This window comes from Geotrypetes seraphini, chromosome 6, assembly GCF_902459505.1.
Source record: "Geotrypetes seraphini chromosome 6, aGeoSer1.1, whole genome shotgun sequence".
NCBI classification, from domain to species: domain Eukaryota; kingdom Metazoa; phylum Chordata; class Amphibia; order Gymnophiona; family Dermophiidae; genus Geotrypetes; species Geotrypetes seraphini.
The window spans coordinates 219,417,047-219,431,273 of record NC_047089.1 but is presented as its reverse complement, the minus strand read 5'-3'; the positions used below and the strand labels follow the sequence as shown (position 1 = coordinate 219,431,273).

At 43.7% G+C, this 14,227-nt stretch overlaps 1 protein-coding gene across 12 annotated transcripts in view; it reads right to left on the bottom strand.

Moving 5' to 3' along the window:
* DMTN (dematin actin binding protein) overlaps window positions 1-14,227 on the bottom strand; it is a 131,127-nt gene that overhangs the window by 41,069 nt on the left and 75,831 nt on the right. For all 12 annotated transcript variants that reach the window (XM_033948317.1, XM_033948326.1, XM_033948318.1 and 9 more), the window contains 3 exons: window positions 11,524-11,580; window positions 10,431-10,577; window positions 581-699 (listed from right to left, as the gene is read on the bottom strand). In XM_033948317.1, coding sequence (XP_033804208.1) covers window positions 581-699; window positions 10,431-10,577; window positions 11,524-11,580 — 323 coding nt within the window. The remainder of the gene's footprint in view (window positions 1-580; window positions 700-10,430; window positions 10,578-11,523; window positions 11,581-14,227) is intronic.

Below are 14,227 nucleotides of genomic sequence, written 5' to 3'. Positions count from 1 at the left end.
AAACAGTTACTGACCTTCCAACGAGGGTCCCTTGGATGTTCCGGGTGGCAGGTCTAAATTCATACATCCACCTTTTGCAATGGAGGATGAATGTCCTTGTTTTAAGCCTGCCCAAGTCCTACTCCAAACATGCCCCCTTGCCATATGGATATATAGCAGTTTCAAATGTCTATATCCTGCCTTTAGAAAACTGATATTTGGACGTCCTTGCATTATGGACATCTAAATGCCGATTTTCAGATCTAAAATAAGCACCACAGTGGTATTCAAAAATTGCAGCATAAATTTCAAATTGATCTGATAAAATATCAATTTCCATCAATTTAGCTTATTTATTCTAATTTTCCAAAAGCTCTTCTAAACATATACGTTTTCAACCTATTTTAATGAGAGGGCATGAACCGGCCACCTGACCCACAGGCCCCTGCTGGTTTGCCACAGCTGTGCTAGATAGTGACTGGTTTAGGAGACTCAGTTTTTTATGGTCAATAATAACAAGCGTCCAGAAGTGCTCCAATGTCCCTGGCTCAGTTTCACAATCCCCGCTCCTCTCAAATGCTCCTAACTCATGGGCCTTTACCTTACTGAGCTCCTTCCTCTGAAGCTCAATTAGCTCTTCTATCTCTTCTTCCACCTCTCCTTCCTCGTCTTGCTCTTCCTCTCCTTTCTTACGTGCCTTGCGCCTCCTCCACTCGGTCTCTGGGAACACAAAGAGTGAAAGTGGCACACATCTGCATGGACAGAGTCAAATATCTGGTATGTATTTTGCAAATGACAATGATAATTTAAGAGAAAGCATATTGCAGGCAGATTACAGGCTAATTGACATTTTCCATTATTCTTATACTGCCAGTTGGTTAGCCCTCCTAATTTCTGTTACCATTTCATAGTCTCACCATCATATATGGAATTTCTATCCCATCCTTAAACACAGAGAAGGTCAAAGCACATCAAATAATGACCAAACAAGAAAGCACCAAAGAGCCTCAATAAATTGGGACTAGTCTTTATTGACCCAACACGAGCTGTGTTTTAGCGCACAGTGCCTGCATCGGGGGGGGGGGGGGGGGGAGGGTCATCAGTTATAGTAAACACCATATAATTGCCAGAACAGAAGCATGTTGCAATGAAGAACCATTCTTAAATAGACCAGACGCTATCCTGAATCTGAATGTGTACTCTCAGCATCTTGCCCAAAATTAACAGTTAGCAGTTAGGATTCAATGGCCTAGATTCACTAAACTCACCGATCTGGGCGATCCGTGGCCGAGTCTTGCCGGGCAACCGATTCACTAAAGAGTCCCTATGCAAATTATCTGATCAGATGCATGCTCCATGGATCGCTGCAGAGCGATCACCGCGCATGCGCAGACTATCCTGGTTGGCTCTAGATGTGATCTGCGCATGCGTTTGGTCTTTGAGGTCAAAACAAAGGGGGAGGGGTGGCTGCAGTACTACGGAGCAGCGAGCAGGGAAAGCGGCCAGACTGGAACAGAACATGCTGTAGTGCAGCCCCGCTTTAAAACTGCGGGCTCGCAGAAAGGCAGGGCGGCAGAGAGCAGAGCAGGATGGCAGGGAGCAGGGCGGCAGAGAGCAGGGCACTTTTTGTACAAGGGAGATGTTTTACTTCAGGGCTGCAGGGCTGGGATTTCAGGGCGGCAGAGAGCAGGACAGTCGGAAAGGACGTGAGCGACTGGTCCTCAGCAGTCGCTTCTTTTTGGATCAGCCAGCCCAATAGGTGGTTCCTTCTTAGTGAATCACTGCCTTCCTACTTTGCATGCCATTTCCCCTCATTTGCAAGGGCGGATCGGATAGGATTGGAGGTTAATTGGCCAGGTTAGTGAATCGGGTCAGGGTCGGGAAACGCTCGCAAACTAGTCGGCACACGATCGGTGAGCTTAATGGATATAGCCCAATGACACGGTCTTCTGGCAATTATATGATGCTTACTGTAAGCGATGACTCCTGATGCAGGTACTTTGCACTGAAACACGGCTTGTGTTGGGTCAATAAAGACTAGCCCCAATTCATTGAAGCTCTTGAAGCTTTATTGTTTGGTCTATCCCATCCTTAACATATAGTAGGTAATTCTATTGAGAGCCTCGTAAATGCTGGTATGATATTGTGGCATTGGCTCTAAATGCCAACTCGCCACCTCCCACTTCACCTCATCGAGAATAACAACACCCTACAACTGATTGTCCCCTCATCTAAGGAAGTGAAATACAAACAAATAGTCAACACCCTCTTCATGTTTGCAGCAACCAGAACCTGGAATAACCTTCCAGCACCCTTAAGAACAGAAGTTATTTACCTCACCTTTAGAAAGCTACTTAAAACTTACCTATTTGTTAAATACCTTCAGCAACTTTGCTTCAATGAATTTCCCCCTCTTGTTATGTTTTTTTTAAAATTGGAATTATTGTATTATTATTCCCTCTTCCTTCCTTCATCTATGTCTGTTATGTATGATAATTGTTTGTTCATTCCTTTTCATAAGTACTGCAGTTGGATTGTGGCCCATTGGCACAGAGAGGGAATTAAAGTATCTGATTAGATTTTTGGCTATTGTATAAGTCTAGATTTTATTTGTTTTCTTGTAAACCGCTTTGAAGCCAGTGTGCTGATTTGTTGTTGTTATTAGGTGCCGTCGACTCGTATTTGAGTCCTAGTGACTTGATGAATTGCGGACCTAAAAAGAAATTGGTTTTGTGCTAGTCCAGAAAGGTCCTCCAGCGTCATCCCCATGGTTATATAAACTCTGCCTTAAATTAAATGACAATAATCCAGCTATGCGCTATTCTATAAGTAAACGCCCATCTTTGATAGTATGTACTTTGCAGGTGGGCATTCACATGGGTGGAGTTTGGGCAAAGCATGGACAGGGTGCTCACTTACATGTGTATATGATAAAATACTATAATTGACATAGCATGTACATCAACTCGATGGCTGGCGTTGGTGCCCATAAGTACTTACCTGAATGACACTTTACAAAACTAGGCACCATCTTATAGACTTGATTTCATGGTGCCACCCTTCTACCATCCTATTATTTTGGTATAATTTTCACCCTGATATTACAGTGTCCCATTGCTTGTTCTTCTTCCACCAGGTCTCTGAGATGCCTACCTCCTTCAGGGATAGAAAAATACCTACTGCTCCTGAATGTACACTGCTTGGATAGCTTTTAAATTTACAGGCAGTATGTAAGAAATAAATAAAAAAATTAGTACCACACATTTCTAACTTCTCAATCTTATATATATATATTTTTTTACTTTTGGTATTCATATAAGACCACAGTAAGCTATAGTTGTGGCTTATGAAACTCGCCTACTGATGCCCTCCCGTCTCCTCGCCTCTATATCACTCCACGGTGAAACCTCACCTTGAGTATTGTATTCAGTTCTGCTGTATCTCAAAGATATAGTGGAATCAGAAAAGGTTCAAAGAAGAACCACCAAAATGATAAAGGGGATGGAACTCCTTTCATATGAGGAAAGGCTAAAGAAGGTAGAGCTCTTCAGCTTGGAAAAGAGACAACTGAGAGACATTTAAATACCTATGTAATATAAATGCACATGAGTCGAGTCTCTTTCATTTGAAAGGAAACTCTGCAATGAGAGGGCATAGGATGACGTTAAGAGGTGATAGGGCTCCGGAGTAATCTAAGAAAATACTTTTTTACAGAAAGGGTGGTAGATGCATGGAACAGTCTCCCAGAAAAGGTGGTGGAGATAGAGACTGTGTCTGACTTCAAAAGGGCCTGGGATAGGCACGTGAGATCTCTCGGAGAGAGAAAGAGAAAATGGTTACTGCGGATGGGCAGACTAGATGAGCTAGCCTGCTCTTCTCCAGCCCATCCGAGGGCTGCTAAAGGCCAGCGTGTCCCGGCTCCTCTTCAGCCCACTGCGGGCCGCCGAAAGCTTTTTCTCCGCTCCAGCGCCGCCAAGGCAGAGGAAGGAGGAAGCTTCCTCCATCTTGTTCCTCCTTCCTCCACCCGACGCCACTCTTGCAGGAGTGTGCGGACCTGCTCTTCACTAGAAACTCTGCCCCCACAGCCCACCTAAGAGCTGCCGAAGCCCCTGCAACTCGGGCTCCTCTCTGCCTCACCTCACCTCACCTTACTGCCCTCCCCCCTCCTTGGCCTATCAAGGTCCACTGAGGGCCTCCAAACTCTCAGCTCCCCTTACCCAACCCGGACTCTGCCCGTTGTCAAAGTTTACCACTGTTTATACCCCTGTTTCTGCACCATATTTTACTATTGTATTTGCTCATGTTTTGATGCTAAACTTTTTCTGGTTTTTTTTTTTTGCTCAGTTCTGCACCAAACTGTACTCTCTGCCAAAGGTTTTTTACCAGTCTCTCACTTTTCAGTTGCCCCGTTTCCCCTAGCACATCCTGGGCTACACACATACCTTAACCGTGCAATCCCCCTGTTACCCATTTACTGCCCCAAGTCTCTCCGCTCTAGGCACCACATGGAAAGCGCTTAGCCGCTAATTGTCCTCACTGATATAGCCCCCCTTTAGTCCTAAAAAAAAAGCCTCTCCTCCCTTCTCTCGGCCCCGTACTTAGCCAGCTTAATTTAAGTTCCCCTGCTCCTTCCTCAACCAACTCTACTCCCCCTTGCTGCAGACTCTCACACACCAACCACCCTGCCATGAATCCATCCTTCTGGATCCTTCTCCTCCTACTCTGCTCACCTCTCTATCCTTCCCTCTGTCTGAAACCTCCCTCCCCCAACCTACTCGACCCCGCCAACACCAATACCATCTGCCCCGGACTCAGAATCCCCACACTGATACGCACCAGAAATTCCCCTCCCAAGAAAACCCCCCGAAAAGTCAACCAAGATTCTCTAAAGCCCCTGCCCCCTGCCAATCTTCCCAACACTGTCCCGGACTCTCTCACCCCAGTCCCGACACTTTATTGCAATGCCAGATCCGCATGCAATAAGACCCAAATCTTGAAAGACCTTCTAGACGATCTCGACCCTGGATTCCTGTGCATCACAGAATCATGGATCGCCAAAGATGACCTATTCACACAAAATGAACTCCTCCCCCATGGTTACCAAGGCCTCTTCTCCCCCAGACCCAACCGAAAAGGAGGTGGTCTGGCACTCCTCTACAAATCTTTCTTCGACGTCCAGCTCCTTGAGACGGGCACCCATGCTTCTCTAGAATATTTGCTTGCCTCGGTCAATGACGAATTCCGCACCCACCCATTGGGCATCCTAATACTATACCGACCACCTACCCCTTGGACCAAATCTTCCAATCTCGTCTATGAGACCATAACAAATGCCTTCCTTAAATTCCAAAGACTTCTGATTGTTGGTGATATCAATCTCCACCTCGACGACACAAATAACAATGATACATCCGAATTCAACAACTTCCTTACCTCTCTAGGTTTTCCCTCACCCACCCCATCCCCTACCCACGAAAAAGGGCATACTCTAGACTTCACCACCTTCATTGATCTTACCGCCTTCAAAACCTCAACCGACGACACTCGCTGGGAACAAGTCCCTTGGTCAGATCACTTCTTAGGGACTACCTGTCTCCCCGTCTTCATGTCACATCTTGACTCCCCACCCCACTCCTCTCATTCCATAACCTTCCGCAAAAAAACCTCGAGCAACCTATTCTGGTCCAAACTCCTCAACAAACTCTCCTCCAACCCTAGACCTACAGACCCCTTATCACATTGGCACAACTAGACCGCCCTCTCCGAGTCCACCTACCACTCCCTTGCTCCATTAACCACCAAAACCATCTCCTACCCCCGAAAGGCCCCCTGGTACCTACCTCTTCACAGAGAATTGAAACAGAAATGTCGCGCTTTGGAGCGCAAATGGAAAAAATCTAAATCCCCCTCTGATAGACAGACCTGGAGGGCTAATATTAAATTTTACAATTCAACATTAAAAAAAGCCAGGAAAAACTTCTTTGGAGACAAGATCTCCAGATCCAACAACCAGATCAGTGCGCTGTTCAACATCTGGCGCTCCCTAACTACAAAAAAAGACCCACCTTTGCTTCCACCATCTCTATTAGCCGATGCCCTTGCAAATTTCTTTAATGAAAAGGTTACCACTCTAAGATGCTCCTTCCCTCCCACAGTCTCCTACAATTCCCTGACCTCTATTGATCTCAACCCTACCTTACCTGTATCCACCCCCTTTCCTGCCGACAGATCCTGGACCGCCTTCGAGCTTGTCTCTGAACCGCAAGTCTCCAAACTCTGCCTCAAACTAAAAACTTGCAAGTGCATTTTGGATCCTTTCCCCTCCTATCTATTTGAGAATATCCCTACACAGGCCATCGCTTCCCTCACCGACCTTATAAACGCTGCCCTAACATCGGGCCTTTTCTCCCCCGACATGGGACACATTTCATTGTCCCCTCTACTGAAAAAGGCCGACCTTGATCCTTCCATTCCATCTAACTACCGTCCTATAGCAAATATCCCTCTCCTAACCAAGTTATTAGAATCCATCATATCCACCCAACTCTCATCCTACCTAGAACGATTCTCTATCCTCCTACCCCACCAATTCGGCTTCAGACCCAACTTCAGCACCGAATTCCTCTTGGCCTCACTAATCTCTAAGGTGCAACAACTCCATTCTCGCAACAAATTCGCTGTTCTTCTTCAATTCGACCTCTCCGCAGCCTTCGATGTCGTTCACCACAACATCCTAATCTTCCAACTCTCCGAAATAGGCATAAGCTCCACAGTCCTTGATTGGTTCTCGAAATTCCTACGCTTCCGCTCCTACACCGTTAACACAAACGGTACCTCATCCCCCGCCTGGAAGCCGAAATGTGGAGTCCCGCAAGGCTCACCCCTCTCCCCTATCCTTTTAAACATCTACATGTCCTCTCTGAAACTCCTTCATCTATCCCCCCTAGAAACGCTCTACTCCTACGCTGACGACATTCTCATCCTCCTCGAAACCGACTCGAACCTCTCTAACCTCGCTGAGAACATCTCCACATGTATTACGAACCTCCAATCCTGGGCCCAATCTGTACAAATGAAACTGAATGAGTCCAAAACCAAACTACTTTGGCTCGGCCCAATTTCAGATCATTTACCCACCTCCATCCCTCTACCTTCCGGCCCCACTCTTCAGCTTGAGTTTTCAAGCAAAGTCCTAGGCATCATCTTAGACTCCTCTCTCTCCTTCAACGATCACCTCAACTCCCTGGTAAAAAAATGCTTCTTTAGCCTCCATATGTTGAGGAAAGTAAGATCTTGCTTTCATCATTCTCATTTCGCCATCCTCGTTCAATCCACCATCCTCTCTAGACTGGACTACTGTAACTCCATCTATATAAGCCTAACTAAGAAAAACCTCCATAGACTTCAGCTAATTCAGAACGCCGCGGCCAAGCTTATTTTCGCAAAAGGCAAGTTCGATCACATTTCCCCACTCCTCTCCAAGCTTCACTGGCTCCCAGTATACTCCAGAGTCCTCTATAAATGTGCCTGCATAGCCTTCAAGATTCTACATGGTGTCCTTCCTCCCGTTATCCCACTCTTCTGGAATTCCTCAAACCCGCTCTCTTCTAGACCCTCCCAAAAACTGAAACTATCTTTCCCATCTATAAAAGATATATTCCGCGCTGGAAAACTTGGAACATCCCTCCCCTTTAGAACCACGGAACTCTGGAACAACCTCTCATCCCCGCTCAGAAATTCTAGCTCCTTCCAATCCTTCCGTAAACGCTTGAAAACTTGGCTCTTCTCAAAAATCTAATCACCTCCCGTTCTCTAGTACCCTGTCCCTCTCTATCTTCTCAGTCCCTCTCCTATATCCCTTCTTTGTAGTTCCTTTCCTCTCAACCTCTGTAAACCGTGCCGAGCTCTGCGCATGCGGAGATGGTGCGGTATACAAACCTAAGGTTTAGTTTAGTTTAGTTTAGTTTAGATGGGCCATTTGGCCTTTATCTGCCATCATGTTTCTATATTTCTATGGGATATGATTGAGGTCTACAAAATCCTGAGTGGTGTAGAACAGGTAAAAGTTAATTGATTTTTTTACTCTTTCAAAAAGTACAAAGACCAGGGACCACTGAATTAGGGTTACCATATGGCTCCAGAAAAAGGAGGATGGATTGACACATCTGGGTTTTACTTCCACTGAAAGCAATGGAAGTAATGAGGACCGATAGAGACATCTGGGTTTTACTTCCATTAAAGCAATGGAAGTAAAACGCAGATGTCTCAATTCGTCCTCCTTTTTAAGGAGCCATATAGTAACCCTATGTGCAATGAAATTACATGGAAATACTTTTTTTTTTTTTTTTAATACTTTTAAAGCAAAGAGGAGGAAATGTTTTTTCACTCAAAGAATAGTTAAGCTTTGGAAAATGTTGCCAGAGGATGTGGTAACAGCGGTTAACATAGATGGGTGTAAAAAAAGTTTGGACTAATTCCTGGTGGAAAAGTCCCAAAGTCTGCTGTTGAGACAGACATGGGGGAAGCTACTCCTTCCCCTGGAATCATTAGCATGGAATGTTGCTACTATTTGGGTTTCTGCCAGGTACTTGTGACCTGGATTGGCCATTGCTGGAAACAGGAAACCGGGGTAGATGGAACATTGGTCTGACCCAGTATGGCTATTTTTATGTTATGCTTAGGGATACCATATAGCTCCAGAAAAAGAAGACATCCAGGTTTTACTTCCATTGCTTTCAATCCATCCTCTTTTTTTCTGGAGCCATATGGTAATCCTAGTTATGCTTTGCTACTGGCAATGAGAAGACATGCTAGGCTGAGAGTTCCTTCAGGTCTATTTTGGTCTTGCCATACGCAGGCCGGTACTCTAAAACAGTGTTCTTCAACCTTTTGACACCTATGGACCGGCGGAAATAAAATAATTATTTTGTGGACCGGCAGTTGAACACTGGGCTAAGTTGTAACACCATTTTTTCCATTCATTTTTCATATATACACACTCACAATATAATCATATTAACAACACATAATGGTTAACCACAAAATTAAACTACACAAAGCACACTGTATGCTTCTCAATATTCATTGCTATCAGAACACAGATAACCCCTTGCAAATACAAGACCAAAAACTAAAAGTACTAATATATACAAACAAACCCTAAGATGCAAGACTCTGCATGCAGTACAACCCCAGAGGAAAAGAAACAAATGCATTTCTTCCTGAACAGACAGCAGATGTCAATCAATCACTAAATTAAAAAATAAAATCATTCCGCCTACCATTGTTGTTTCCCTCCCTCCATGCTGTGCCTTGCCTTCTGGCCTGCTCCTGCCTGGCCGTTTTATGCTGCCCCCGACGTTATCTTCGGGTCGGCTCCCTCTTCCTTAGTGCTGCAGTGCACAAAGCCGTGAGCAACAGTTCCTCGTGTGTCCCACGCTTCATCTGGAAGCCTTCCCTCTGATGTTGCAACGTCAGAGAGAAGGCTTCTGGTTCAGGTGCAGGACACGTGTAGGAGCCTCTGCCTATGTCTTTGTGCACTGCAGCACTGAGGAAGAGGAAGCCGGCCCGAAGACAACGCCACATCAATCGTACCTTGGACCGGCAGTTGAAGAGCACTGTCTGGGGCCTGAGGCACGTGCCGGCCCTGTGGACCGGCGGTTGAAGAACAGTGCTCTAAAACACCTCCTTTATAAATGTTCCAAGGTACAAGTATTCTGGACAGATATTTGGTCCAGAATACTTTCTATAACACATTTAGAAAATAATCCTCCCATTTCTTACAAATCCATCATTCTAAGCTCCTCAAATCCTGATATCTTGATCACACAAACACATACCAAAATATCTGACACAATAATTGCAAAAGCTATCCAATATATCACCATCAATTGGAAAGATAATTCTAAACTCAACTTTCCTGAATGGTGGAATCATTTGAGTATAATTAGAAAATATGAGGAAATAATAGCCATTAAACAGAATAATATTGCTAATTTTACTAAGAAATGGGCCCCCCTGGATGGTTTTTGTAAAAATTTGAAGGAGAATCTTCCCTAACTCCCTCCCATCTAAATTGGACACATGCAGCTTATGAGTATTTTATTTTATTCTATGTTTTATTTTTGTTTAATTTTAGGTTGTTATTTTATAATAGTCATAGTCCTCATTAAGTTGTAATAATGTGTGTATAATAATAATTATTATTATTGTATTTTACTTATTGGAAGTGTACTTATTGTATTGTACGGATTGTTATTAAGAAAATAAAAAATAAAAAAAATAAAGTTAAAGCATGTTCTGATGGCTCTTTGATTTAGTGTGTCTTCTTGCTTTTGACTGCTGCTGTTCCTTGCTGCCCTGTGCAACTGCCTAGTCTTGCCTAATGGTTGAGCTGGCCCTGTTCTTCTCCCTCACATTCTTCTTTCTTTACCCTCTCTGACATTTCTTACCTACAACAGCAAGAGATGGGGGACAGGGCCAGTAGTCCGTTTCAATCTTTGCCGGCTGGTTAGGATCGGGAGGCTGGGCTGCTGGAAACTTGGAGGATTCAATGACAAGGTCTTCAATGTGTTTGCTGAGAGGGCTCCCAGCGGAGTCTAAAAAGAGTAGCAGAAATGGGTGATACTGGATTTTGCATTCATATGTCACCTTTCAAATCAGGGAGAGCATACCAGAGAGGTTGTGCCCCATCCCCAAGGGACTGCAAGTTAAGTTCCATGCTGTTCCCTGTCAGTAATGAAAGGCTCAACCAATCCTGATTTTACTCTCAAGGCATGCTGAGATGTGTGGTGAAGTTTTCTTTATGATATAGGAACTATAGGTCCCTTCATGCAGTGTGTGGAAAACAAGGACTGGTGTAACCCCTTCCTACAGACATCAAGTTTCAGGTTTTATTAAAATTTGATTTGATTGCTTATCAAGTGCTTTTAAGCCAAGTACAAGAAACAAGATAAGAATTGTATTCCCAAAGCACCCTAATAAACCCTTTGGACCACCTTCATCTCCAGGGTTATCCCATCATCCTTATTATCAGGGGACTATAACTTCCACAATTACCAAGGGATCCAATCATCTTATTATCAAGCGACTGAAAGATTCTTCATCCCTAGGACATCCCTTAGCCCTTATTATCAGGAACATCCTCCATCCCCAGGGGATCCCATCATCCTCATTATCTGATGATAATGATGTGACTGCAACATCCTCCATCATCTTAATTATCAGGGGACTGCAATATCCTTCATCCCCAGGAAACCACAATATGCCCCATCCTCAGGAGACTCCAGCATTCCCAAACCTAAGAGATTCCAATTTCTTTATCATTAGGGGATCACACCACTCCCCATCCTCTGAATAACACCCCAGAGATCCCCAGCATTCCCAAACCCAGAAAGCCCTGGAATCTTCATACTCTGAGGATGATAATATACCCCATTCCTAAGAGACCCCAGCATTTCCATACCCAAAGGACTATAGCCCCTGCTCTCCGGGTATCTCCTGCATTCCCTTTTCATTGGGGAGTTCTAGCAACAAGATGCTCACCTTTCTGTTTGTAGATAGGAGGCTTCTTATAAAGGTTCAGGTCTGTCTTTGCCATCTCTTGTAGTGGGTGGTTAGGAAAGGTGGTTAAAGGAGAAAAGAATGAATAAGATAAGAAAATGCAAAATTAGGTATGTATATATAGCCTATCATGTACACATCCCCTACTGCCCAATTCTGTCCCCTGTATGGCTCTACTGCCTAACCCACCTCTAAACTCCCCTTATTCAGCATCCTACTACCTTACTACCCAATCATATCTCTACATCTCCATATACTCTTCCAATGTCCACTCCCAGTTCTTCACCACCATATAGCCTTCTACTGCCCCATCCCATCTCTATATCCCCATAGATCCATACTATCCATTTTCACCTATATACTTTCCCCAAATGCCCTTTCCATCTCTACACCCCACAGACCAGCAACTGCTGCCTTCCACCTACAAACTCCCTTCCACCTACAAACTCCCTTGTCTACTCTTTTGCATAAACAAAGTTCTACAGGCATAAACCAAAGCATAAAAAGACTTTTATAAAATTTACATCATGGGGCACCAAGGGTATGTTTGTAAAGTACTCAGATAACAAAACAATATGCACTATTTTTTAATTATTATTATTTTCAAAAAATAACTCACAAACAGTAATATTTGATATCAGAAATGAATCCATTGTTTCATATAATAATGGAAGATTAGGTTCTTACCTCAGTAATCTTCTTTCTGTTAGAAGACATAGGATTCTGTACTGAAGCTGTCCTCCAAAAGTTGCAAACTTTGTAGAAGGGTGTCAATCATATCATTCAACTCCTCCCCTTCACCAGTCGAAAATAACTCCCTCTTCAGTTAGTACCAAAGCAATCAAACTCCACTGAAACAGAAGAAAACAGAAGGAGGGGCACAGGGAACTTCCCCAAGCCAAACAACATTTCAGTTTTGCTCTGTTAATCATGACAAAAAAACCAATAATTAGCAATAAATAACATACTATTTGTAACTAGCACTTTCATATAACCCCCACCCCTACCCAAAGGTTAAGAAGAATAGCGTAAATACTGTAGCTTCTGTTTTTCTTTTTTCTCTCAACCTAATGACAGAAGTTTTGTGACAGACACCAGCAATGTCTAAGGCAATAAACCCAAAAACCTCATCTTAGAAAACCCCTCCCAACACAGCCCCCACAACCTAAGAGGAATCCCCTTTTTATCATACATCCCCACAACTAAAAACCTATCACCCTCATAATTGCCAGATCAGTAAATAACAACGGCATCATACTGGGAAATATTCCTGATTACTAAAATCTGGCTTAAAGTCAATGATGGAGTTATACGTATGATATGTCCCTTAGGCTATCAAGCTTTAGCAGGCTCCCATACACACAAAAAAGTAGGAAGAGTAGCAGCCATTACCTGCTCTTGACCAATGGATTACAGAGAACTGTATATGGGTTCTAAATCCCAATATGTGTCACATTAGGATAAAAACTTGCATTGAAAAATCTAGCACTGTAACTATGGCAAATTTATCCTTTAAACTGTATATTATGTATAGGTATTATACCCCTAGTGTGTGTCTAGTTAGGATAAAAACTTGTATTGAAAAAAACATGCACTGTTAAGGATAACTATGGCATATTGCAACCTGGAAACTCTATCCCCCTCTTTTACTAACGCATAGCATGGATTTTAGCGCCGGCAGCGGCGGTAACTGCTTCAACGTTGATAGGAATTCTATGAACGTCGGAGCATTTACTACCGCTGCCGGTGCTAAAACCCACGCTATGCATTAGTAAAAGAGGGGGTATATTTGTTGGTACTAGACCCCTAATTTGTATCAAGTTAGGATAGAATCTTGTATTGTAAACTACTATAATTATGTCAAATTGTAACCTTTTAACTATATAATATGTATGCTTAACCTGTAACCCGTTCTGAGCTCTTTGGGGACAACAGGATAGAAAATGAAATAAATAAATAATCGGAAGTCTGCACAGGGCAGGTTGTATAGAATCCTATGTCTTCTAATAGAGAGAAGATTACCAAGGTAAGAAACTAATCTTTCATTCTGTTGCAAAGACATAGGATTCTGTACTGAAGCTGACCTACCAAAGCAGTGCCAAACGTCTAGAGAGGGACAGATGAGCCCATTTGCAGCACCGAGGACCCAAATGTGGCATTCTCTTGGGCCGCCATATCTACTCTGTAGAACCTTGTAAAGGTATGGAGTGTAGACCAAATAGTTGCTCTACAGATTTCATCAGTTGGAACAGGCCAGGATTCCACCCAGGAAGCAGCAACACTTCTAGTTGAATGTGCTGTAGTAGAGATAGGTGGCAGTTTTCTGCTGGCAATATATGAAGAAGAAATTGCCATGCAAATCCATCTGGCCTCCCTCAACTTAAATGGCTGTTCAGCACAAAAGAGATGGTCAGATAGAGGGGAATCATCGGCCCTCTCCAGGTAGTGGAGTAGGACTCTTTGAACATCCAGCCTCTCCAAAATGCTGTCCTGTTTAGTCAAACCCATAGGGTGATAAGCAGGCAAATGAATCTCTTGATTGACGTGAAAAGCCGAGACCACCTTCGGAAAAAAGGAAGGAGAAACACCAGACTCTGTAAACCTGAGGAAAGGTTCTCTACAAGAGAGAGCCTGTAATTCCAAAATTTGCCTCGCTGAGACAATGACCACCAGAAATACCATAAGG